Source organism: Ceratotherium simum, chromosome 3 (assembly GCF_057802395.1).
Source record: "Ceratotherium simum simum isolate JZ-2026a chromosome 3, ASM5780239v1, whole genome shotgun sequence".
Taxonomy (NCBI): Eukaryota; Metazoa; Chordata; class Mammalia; order Perissodactyla; family Rhinocerotidae; genus Ceratotherium; species Ceratotherium simum.
In genome coordinates, this window is record NC_141902.1 from 41,503,701 (window position 1) to 41,513,468 (window position 9,768).

Consider the following 9,768-nt stretch of genomic DNA (forward strand, 5'->3'; position numbering starts at 1 on the left):
TGTCTACTCTGCTATAAAAGGGGTCCACACGCAGAGCGAACTCGCGGACTGCGAAAGTAACTGGCTACAACCAGTGAGAAATAATTCTGCTCTCCCGCCTATCCGACTCCGCCCAGGCCAACCCAGGGCACTTGAGGGCAGCCAGCCGCTGCGCTTCTCAGGGGCTAGCCTCTCAGGGGCGAGCCGAGGGCCTTAGACTTGACCAGCCCATCGAGTCCTGTCCTCGCACGCAGGGGGCGGGATAAAGAGAAGTGCATCCAGGCCTTGGACGCCAGGGACGCGCTCTCCCTGCTTGAGCAGACTCAGCTCTCCCCCTTGCCAGCCCACCCGCGCGCAGCGCTCAGCCGTGTGGCAGCATGACTCTGTGGAATGGCGTGCTGCCTTTCTACCCCCAGCCCCGGCATGCTGCCGGCTTCAGTGTCCCGCTGCTCATCGTCATTCTGGTGTTCTTGGCCTTGGCCGCCAGCTTCCTGCTCATCTTGCCTGGGATTCGTGGCCACTCGGTAAGGGGGTGCTAGGAGCTCAGGTCTGGGGGTGGAGGGTGTCTGGGCAGCTTGTCTCTGGAGGACCCAGGACAGGTAAGACTGCGGCAGGGGCCCCCATGAATAGTCAAACTGAAGCAGTGAACCAGATGAGCATAGGTGGAGCAGACCCAGAAGTCTGGCAGCAAGCAAACCCTTCCCAAGGACAGGGAGAGGTCCCATAAAGACATCCTAGAGACTGACCCCAGCTGGATCATTCAGGAGGATGCTGCAGAGAGTGAGTGCCCAGCCCACTAAGCCTGGGGCCGATTCTGGTCTTCATGTGTTGTGGGGGCCTCCGGCCTCTCCCCAGACAGCAGCTCCACTCCCATCCTGCCTTCTGGGTGATGACCTTCAGACCAAGAGAACAGAAACTAGGAGTTCAGACTGCTGTGTTTCACCTATGCACTGGGTTGAGACACATGTGTATGGGTGCTTCCAACCTAAGGACTCAGAGACTCTGGCACAGGATTCAAAGTTGTAGCAGACTGGGTACTTGTCCTTAGAGTCCCTTCTCTCCTAGAACATAAGTTGTCTGTTTTTCAAGTGTAAGAGGACCTAGCCACCCTGAGTCTTGATCTGTGTCGGTTTCCTGGGTAACTGGTGCACCTAGGCTGTGTTCCCACCTCTTCTACTTGGATACCAGAGCCTGGGGCCTCTCTCTCCTGGGGGAGGTGACCCCTGCCTGCCTAGTACTTCTGGACTCACTGAGCCTCACCACAGCGGTGACCCGAGCAGTAGGTGGGACCTGGACCAGGAGCCAGATAGTTGAGGGAGTTAAGGTGGTGGGAGGGCACCAGGCAAAAACAGTCTGGTTGCAGGGTAGACTGGGAAATGGGGCTGGGGTGGCGGAAGCGCATGGCCAGAAAAACATTGGCAACACCAGTGGCTCAGAAGGACTTGCAGGAAAAACAAGCCTGACTTCAGCCTCAAAAGGTCAAGAATGTACCTGGGAAAAAGGTGTGGGGCAAGAGGGGGCAGTTCCAGGGGCACTAAAGATCTGGGTGGCATGGGGTCAAGGGAGGTCTTGGGGACTCTGGTTGGGCAGTACCCAGGCGTGACCCAGGTGCCTGTTCCTGCAGCGCTGGTTCTGGTTGGTGAGAGTTCTTCTCAGTCTGTTCATAGGCGCAGAAACTGTGGGTGAGTGTGTGGCGCAGCCGATTGGGAGCGGACCTGGGGTGAGGAAGGAGGTGGGCAGAGGGCACCTGGGAAAATGGAGAACTGGGCTTAGTTTCCTCCTCCCTCTTCCCATTCTCTAGCTCTTTCTAGTGCCCACTCTTCTGCCCTTACCATATATACCACATTGGACCCCTAGCCCCTTCATCTCTCTGTACAGTGCCCCACTCTCCCAATTCTATCTCCCCAGTCCTCTCCCTGACCACCACCGCCCACCGTTGCCTCTCCCCACAGCCCTGCACTTCAGCGCAGAGTGGTCGGTGGGTAGGGTGAGCACCAACACATCCTACAAGGCCTTCAGCACAGCGCGCGTGCAAGCGCACATCGGTTTGCATGTGGGCCTGGATGGAGTTAATATTACACTCACAGGTGAGGGGGCTGGGGCGAAGTGAACTTCTGGGGTTGGCAGACCCCATGGTTGGGGGAGTGTGGCGGGGGCAGCGGGAGGATCTCTTAGATCTCACAGGCTCAAATAGCTTTTGGTCCTCATGGATTTATGTTTTCCCCAGCCACCGTGAAACCCATTTCTCTCGCACCCCCACTTTCTGTCTGAATCCATTTAGTTGCCTGGTCGGGGCTGTGCGCAGCTCCATGACCCCGCCGCCCTCCGCAGGGACCCCAGTGCAGCAGCTGAACGAGACCATCGACTACAACGAGTTTTTCACCTGGCGTTTCGGCGAGAACTATGCCGCGAAGTACGCGGAGGCACTGGAAAAGGGGTTGCCGGATCCAGTTCTCTACTTGGCGGAGAAGTTCACCCCGAGCAGCCCCTGCGGGCTCCACCGCCAGTACCGCCTGGCGGGACACTACGCCAAGGCCACGCTGTGGTGAGCGCTGGGGGAGGCAGCATGTGTGTGCGTGTGTGTGTGTGTGAGGAGGCTATGAGCTGGAGGATACGAGCTGCAGTTAGAGGCGAGGTGAGAATTACTGCTTCGCAGGTCAGAAGGTTACGAGGTCCGCACAGACCGTCGGAATCCGTAAAGACCTAGCAGCCGCTGGGACCCGGCTATCCCCTTGGGGGTTCCTCTGCGCCTCCGCCACCCCAGCCCCGAGCTTTTGTTCTGGGGTAGCGACATAGAAGAAGCACGGCTGTGGGAACCCAGGCGGGCTGAGAGAATCCGGCTCCCAGCGCAGCTGGTCCCTCCCCCCGCAGGATGGCGTTCTGCCTCTGGATCATCTCCAACGCGCTGCTCTCCATGCCGGTCCCGCTCTATGGAGGCCTGGGTCTCCTGATCACCGGCGCCTTCGAGCTCTTCTCTGTCTTCGCCTTCGCCACCATCTCCACTGTGCCGCTCTGCCCGCTCCACCTCGGCTCCTCGGCGCTCACTACTCACTACGGTGCCGCCTTTTGGATCACGCTGGCCACCGGTGAGGACTGAGGAGACGGCTCCGGACGGCTGGGGGTGGGGACGGGCTTTATACCGGCGTGCGCTTTCCAGTTTACAAAATGAGTTCACGCATATCATCTGATTTGCCCCTCTCAGTAGTTCGTAGAGGCAGGCACTGTTATGCCCATTTTACAGATGAGGGGAGGGGTTCGGATCTTGCACCAGTTAGCACGCGAACCCGTGTATCGTGTAATCCTGATTAGAGGTCTTTCTGAGGTGCGTGTATGTGTGTCTCGGGGGAGCACATGTGACGGGTAGCCTCCAATAGATGGAGGGGGGCAGGCCGGGTTCTGTCCCGGAGCCCTGACCGCCCCCTTTCCTTCCATCCACGCCGCCGCAGGCATCCTGTGCCTCCTCCTCGGAGGGGCGGTGGTGAGTCTGCACTACGCTCGGCCCAGAGCTCTTCGCATCTTCTTGGACCAAAGCGTCGAGCACTACGGTAGCCAGGCGAAAGGGAGCTCGCCTCTCGTCCTCAAAAACCCACTGCGTAAGCAATTCGAGACCTCGGATTTAACAATCAGTACTAATCTGTGAAGAGGAGTCAACCTTGGTCTCCTACCCCGCCTCGGTCCCCCTCAGGCCGGGAAGCAGTGCCCGCCGGGCGTGGGCCGGGGGAGCTGCGGGAAGGCACTGCGCTGCCGCCACCGAGGGGAAGGCGGACGGTCTCAGATGTCCCTCCTGCACCTGGGAGTCTCCCAGGGTGAGCTGTAAATAAATTCTTTTTTCCTTTTTTTAAAAAAAAAAACTTTTTTCCCCATTAATTTCCATGGCTTCTCCAGGCTCCCAGGGGCTACGCACCGTCGGGAGACTTCGCCCGGCTGGAGGCAGCCTAATACACTCTTCCTCTGCTTCGTCACGATCCCGGATTCTCTCGGTCTGGAGAATTCAGAGTAACCCGGGAAAGGCTCTGGGAGAGGGGCGCCCTCTAGTGAGCCCAGAGGGAAACCGACGGGAGCCAGCATCTTGAGCCGTTCAGGGTGCGTGATGGGTTGTAGTGACCAGGCAGGTCACCCTCCCACTGGCCCAGTGGGATCCCTTCTGCTGGCCTAGCTGAGTGGGCTAGGAAGGAATGGCGTTTTGGAGTTTATTCACTAAAGGGTGGAGTCTGAGGCCCAAGGTAGATGTCAGCAAGGCATAAAAATGTAAATCCTGGGATTTTTTTTAGGTCCTTGGTCAGTCCTACAATCTTATTCTGCAAATTTGAGAACTAAAGCTCAAAGAGAATGTGACACAGTTCATTACTATCAGACCTGGGATGAGAAGTTTGGTTTCTTCTCCCTCCCAGTGCTGTCTTTCATTGTATGGAGAGGTGATACAAGCTGGAGAAGTAGAGAACAAAATGGATCCAGGAAAAAGGAAGATGAGAGGTGCAGAGGGATGAGGGGAACCAGAGGAAAATCACATCGTAACCCCACACATGCACGTCATTATGTGGGTGAAGTTGAGTTTCAGTAAATGGCACCTTGAAGAGGCAAAGCATCAAGGGAAGGCAAGGTTGCTGTGCAGAAACAGGGGAGCCCCTGCTTGGCCTCACCATGGCCACAGGGTGTATGGGCAGCCCTAATGTCTGTGCACACCTTAGGGCTTTTGTTTTGTTTTTTAACATCAATAGGTAGAGCCTCTTTTTTCTACTCCACCTACAGATTGGGGCTGGGGGCCTGATACAACCCATCCTGCAGGCAGTTCTGGTGGGTATATGGGGCTCCAATGAGGTCTGGAGCCAGATGGAAGTCCGGGTGGCCACCAAGGAGAGGAAGCTTATAGGGCACAGTCAGGCTCTCCTGGGTACTCCTCCTTACAGCACGTCTCGGAGGAAGCCCCTGACAGAGGAATGTCCAGGGGCTCGGGACTCTCAGCTGTGGACCGGTAGCGGGGGCTCAGGAGTCCCCCTTCTTCAGGAATCCACTCCAGCACAGAGCTGTCTCCCCCACTCTGGTTGAAGAAAGCCTTCAGCCTGTGGGGCTGCATCCAGTGGGCCACCACCACGGCCAGACCCAGCAGCACACACAGCAGTCCTGGGGATGAGGTGACAAGTGCCTTAGTGAGAGGAGAATGAAACTGCAGGGCAATTTAAGGCTACGTGAAGCAGGGACATCGAGGTGTTCTAGGAGTGGGGGACACAGAGAAGAGTGTTTAGGGGAAGTGGGGAGGGACATGAGATCGGAAGATTTGGGAACAAGCTGGGTGAAGAGAGAGCTAGGGGATGAGGGACATGACAGAGACAGAGAGCAGACACAGGGGAGTAGGCACATAAGATGGGGGGAGCAGAACTGGGGAGAGAAAGCCTAGAGATGAGGGAGAAGAGGGATGGGGCTTTAAAGAGGGCAAAGGCATCCTGGCCTCCAGAGGCAGACCCTCCACCCCACCAACATGATGCTCCCTGGCTCTGAGCTCTTCAGTGCCCGTCTTCAGGGCTGGGCTTCACCTGTGGCCAACGTGATCCAGAAGGCAGGCCCACGGTGAGTGTGCAGCGTAGCAGTGCCCAGGTGCAGGGGACAGGGTGGGGTGAGGGACGTGGCCATGGAGAAGAAGAGCAGTCCCGACAGCTGGAAGATGCCCGTGGCCAGCAGCATGTGGCCACCGTAGACAAGCACGGGCATGGACAGCATCACATTGGCCAGCAGCCAGCAGAGGAATGCCACCCTGGAGAGTCAAGACTGGGTGAAAGCTGGCCTGGGCACTTCTATCTGGAGGGGCCCAGGTGGAGGCTCAGGGACCCAAGGACACCTCAAAGATGTGAGGTAGGGATTCCTGCCTGTGGGCTTCCCAACCAAGCACCATGGTGACTGGTCCCAGCCTTTCCTACCAGCGATCTCCACACGAGTGGAGGAGAGATGGGTAGAAACCCTGCTCCTGGGTCTAGGCCAGCAAGGCCTCCGTCCCACACTCACCACAGAATGGCCGAGGTGTAGTGTCCTGCCAGGCGGTACTGGCTATGCAGGCCACATGGGCTGTTCGGAGTGAACTTCTCAGCCAGGTAGAGCACAGGGTCCGGGAGCCCCTTCTCCAGTGCCTTTGCGTACTCCTCAGCATAGTTCTCGCCCAGGCGCCAGGTGAACTCCTCATTGTAATTGATGGTCTCATTAAGCTGCCCTGGGGTCCCTGGGGAATGGGGCAGCTGTGCTCAGCAGGGACTCACGGACCAGAGTGGGCATTTGCCTGGGTAGGGGCTTACCACGCTGGGCAGAGGGACAGGAGCTGGTCTCAGTTGAGAGAAGGCAGCTTCCAAGGAATTGTTGGGAATTTCCCTTCCTACCATCCACCGATCCTGTAGCTCTTTAGACCAAACCGACCATAGATCCCAAAGACACAGAGCAGAGCCTTCCCCTCCCTCACAGGTAAGAGCCCTCTCTCACCTGTGAGCGTGATGTTGACTCCTCCCAGCCCAATCTGCAGCCCCACCTCGGCGCTGATCCACTCAGAACTGAAGGCCTTGTATGACGTGTTGGTGCTGACCTGGCCCACAGACCACTTGGAACTGAAAATCACGGCTAGGGTTGGGGAGTTGGACATATGGGAACTCAGGGAGGTCTGGGCATTGCTGGGTTCAAGTCAGAGGGAGAGCTACAAGGGGACCATGTCTGTTTTGCTCATAATTGTATAACCATTAACTGGCCAAGGGTCTGGCTCATAGTAAGTTTGCCAACAATATGTCTGGGATGAATAAATGGGTCAGAATCCAAGATTTCCCTTGGTCATACTCCTCTTACCCTTTCCCTCTCCCCCTCCACCCCACTTAGGGACAGCTACTCAGGCAGCTGAGGGAGGAAACATTAACATAATAAACTGTGCTGAGCAAACACAGATAGCTTCAACATCCAGACTTTGCAAATCTCCTATTGCCTAAGCCCCAAAGCAAAGCAAACAGCCCTCCTCCGTTTCCCCCCTCCAGTCTCCAGAGGCCCTCTCCCCACAGACATTCATTTTGACCTGCTTTCCTCTGAATAAAAATGTTAGGAAGGTTGTCAAGATGCATCCAGCATGGTTTCCAGGGGCCCGCATCCCTCAGGGCAAGGGTAGGAGTGACGGGATAAGGCCACAGTGAGGTAGGCATGTGAGCAGGGGCTGGAAGCCTACCCTGAAGCAGAGGCTGCTGTGGGGCAGCAAGGAGAGGAGAGGCCGGCTGCTGAGGAACTAGATGGGATGGAGGCAGCTGCTCAAGTCAGCTGTGCTTCACACTCACCCAGGATCAGGGCCCCGATGAATAAGCTGGTCACCATGCGCAGCAGCCAGAACAGCCTCTGAGTCACCGGGGGGGGGGGGGGGGGGCGTTTAGGAAGGAACGCCCTCCTTCAAGGCCACCTTTCCTCTTTTCAGACTTGGGGAGGGGGTTCCAAAGCCGAGGTCACTCGGTCAATTGAGATCAGAGTGCCTGGCATGTAACAGGTGCTGGAGAATTATCTGTTGAGTCCCTGAGTGGGGAGCTCTCTGCTGGTGGTCTGGTCTGGATGGTGTGGTCTCAGGACTGGAGTCTCTTTTCTGAGTCTGGTTATAGTCAGAGAGTCTGGCCCCCTCACTTCAAGGCCAAGGTCTCTCTGGGGCTGGGGTCTCCAGGGCTGGGTTTGTTTCTCACCATCTTGCCCCGAATGCCAGGCAGGATGATGATGAAGGTGACCAGTGCAGTCAGAAAGATGGTGATGATGATGGCCGAGGTGGTGTCCATTGGGAAGGTCGGCTTGGGGCCAGGGTAGAAGGGGAATGTGTGTCCGAAAGCAGCCATTTTGGTAGAGGTGTATGGGGGAGGTGGATGCTGTGCAACAAAAATAGTTGTTTACTGAGCGCTCTCTATGCACCAGGCACTGTTCTTGGTGCTGGAGGTATAGCAGAGAATAACCAGAGCACGCCCCTCTTCTCTGGAGCTCCCCAGACTCCACTGTTACTGCTATTCCACTGCCCCTCAGCCATCCATCTCCCTATGTTTTGTCCATGAGAGAATGAGGGTCTTGGCAATCAGTCTCTGCTACCCCATGCTCCCTTCCTAACCCCCAGGTCCCCTAAATTGTGCCACCACTACCCTCGAGGCTTCTATGCTTCCTCTGGGACTATCTTAAGAAATATAATTCTCTTTTATCTCCCTCTGGCCTCTGGCACAAGCAGACAGATCACAGAACATAAAAAGGGCTATATTTACTATTACTTGAAGGCATAAGGCTGGAAGATGGTACAAATTACAAAAAGATTGGCTTTCCTCCTCAGGGCCCAAAGGAACAAAGGCCAGATAGCTCTGCTAAGTATATAATCCAACTACATTATCAGCAGGCTGATTCACAGACCTGGTACTGCCTACACTGGTCTGTCCAGCTTTCTCAAGCACGCTGGCTCCTGCTCTGGCAACTCCAGAACAATCGAGCTGAACTGAGCTCCACTTAGTAAGCGCTGAAGGAGCATCTGCCCTCCACCAGGCACAGTGCTGGGGCCAGATGTCCTTCTACCCCACACATCATCAACAGCAGCCTTCCTCCTGGACTCAAATTCTTGGGCCTTGTTTCAGCTCAAACCCTGGCTTAGCTCTTCTCTGCCTGTCCCCTGATCTCAGAGCTAGTTTGGCTCTAGTTTGTCCCTTTGCAGACAGGATATTGAGGAAATGGTACCTGAACTTACTGTGTTTTCTTAAATCCAGACAGAATGGAAGATATGCTATTATTTTATGCACCACAAAGAAAGAAAGAAAGAAAACCCTGCCAATTAAACCATGACAGCCATTGTTGGTAAGATGCACCTCAATTTCAGAGATGTCAAAATGTGAAGGAAAAAAAAAAGCATCTTACATGATCTCAGCCCTGCTCATTTCCCTGAGTGTGATCTGTCCTGGGGCGCTGGTTTGCCCAGGAGGATCCATAATTTATAGTCTGACCAGGTAGTGTCTTGTTAAGCGATATAGTGAAAGAAAAAGCGTTGGAGTTAAGCAGCTCTGTGTTTGAATTCTGTCTCTGCCTCTTGCAAGTTAGTTGACCCCTATCTACAGAGACTTGGGGTTTTTTTTTTTTTATTGGGGTCTTATTGGCTTACAACATTGTGTAAATTTCAGGTGTACATCACTATATTTCAATTTCTGTATAGACTGCATCCTGTTCACCACCAACAATCCAGTTTTTATCTGTCACCATACGTATGTGCCCCTTTACCCCTTTCACCCTCCCCTCACCCTCTTCTCTGGTAACCACTAATCTGTTCTCCTTATCTATGTGTTTGTTTGTTTATCTTCCACATATGAGTGAAATCATACTGTATTTGTCTTTCTCTGAGACTCAGTTTTATTAAAAATAGGGATGATAATAATGTTTACTTCATAGGGTCATTGTGAGTATGAAACGAGATTGTGTATGTAAAGTGCTAAGAATAGTACCTGAAACAGAGTAATGTCAATAAACGGAAGCGACTAGGTTGGGAAGGAGCAGGTATTTCGTTACTCCATTTATCTCTTCCTCCAATCCTTGGAGAGAACCCTGGGCTGGAATCAGTTCTGGGTCTAGTCCCGGTTCTTCACTGACTAATTTTATAACATTGGACAGGCAAATGACAACCTCCCTGGTCCTTGGTCTTAATAGAGATGAGCCACTCCTGTAAAATATTTTATAACCTTCCTTTATAATAAATACAGGAATGATGCTAATATGTGACCCTGACCAAAATACATTATACTATTAGTATTTCCTTATATTGCAGATACTTGTTTTTGAAGT

The 9,768-nt window shown here is 54.4% G+C and overlaps 2 protein-coding genes across 4 annotated transcripts in view; one reads left to right on the top strand and one right to left on the bottom strand.

Moving 5' to 3' along the window:
* The first annotated feature begins 73 nt into the window (after positions 1–73).
* Positions 74–3,789, top strand: DUOXA2 (dual oxidase maturation factor 2). The gene is made up of 6 exons (XM_004421521.3): positions 74–503; positions 1,604–1,661; positions 1,932–2,066; positions 2,311–2,524; positions 2,851–3,065; positions 3,426–3,789. The coding sequence occupies exons 1-6, from the start codon at positions 357–359 to the stop codon at positions 3,617–3,619; spliced, it is 963 nt and encodes a 320-aa protein (XP_004421578.1). The 5' UTR covers positions 74–356; the 3' UTR covers positions 3,620–3,789.
* Positions 3,637–9,768, bottom strand: part of DUOXA1 (dual oxidase maturation factor 1) — an 11,612-nt gene continuing 5,480 nt past the window's right edge. For 2 of the 3 annotated variants that reach the window (XM_087426750.1, XM_087426758.1), the window contains exons 3-8: positions 7,659–7,835; positions 7,269–7,326; positions 6,442–6,576; positions 5,977–6,187; positions 5,511–5,728; positions 3,637–5,100 (exon numbers count right to left, since the gene is read on the bottom strand). In XM_087426750.1, coding sequence (XP_087282876.1) covers positions 4,844–5,100; positions 5,511–5,728; positions 5,977–6,187; positions 6,442–6,576; positions 7,269–7,326; positions 7,659–7,805 — 1,026 coding nt within the window. In that variant the 5' untranslated portion in view covers positions 7,806–7,835 and the 3' untranslated portion in view covers positions 3,637–4,843. The remainder of the gene's footprint in view (positions 5,101–5,510; positions 5,729–5,976; positions 6,188–6,441; positions 6,577–7,268; positions 7,327–7,658; positions 7,836–9,768) is intronic. The other variant, XM_087426743.1, reaches the window with a different exon arrangement.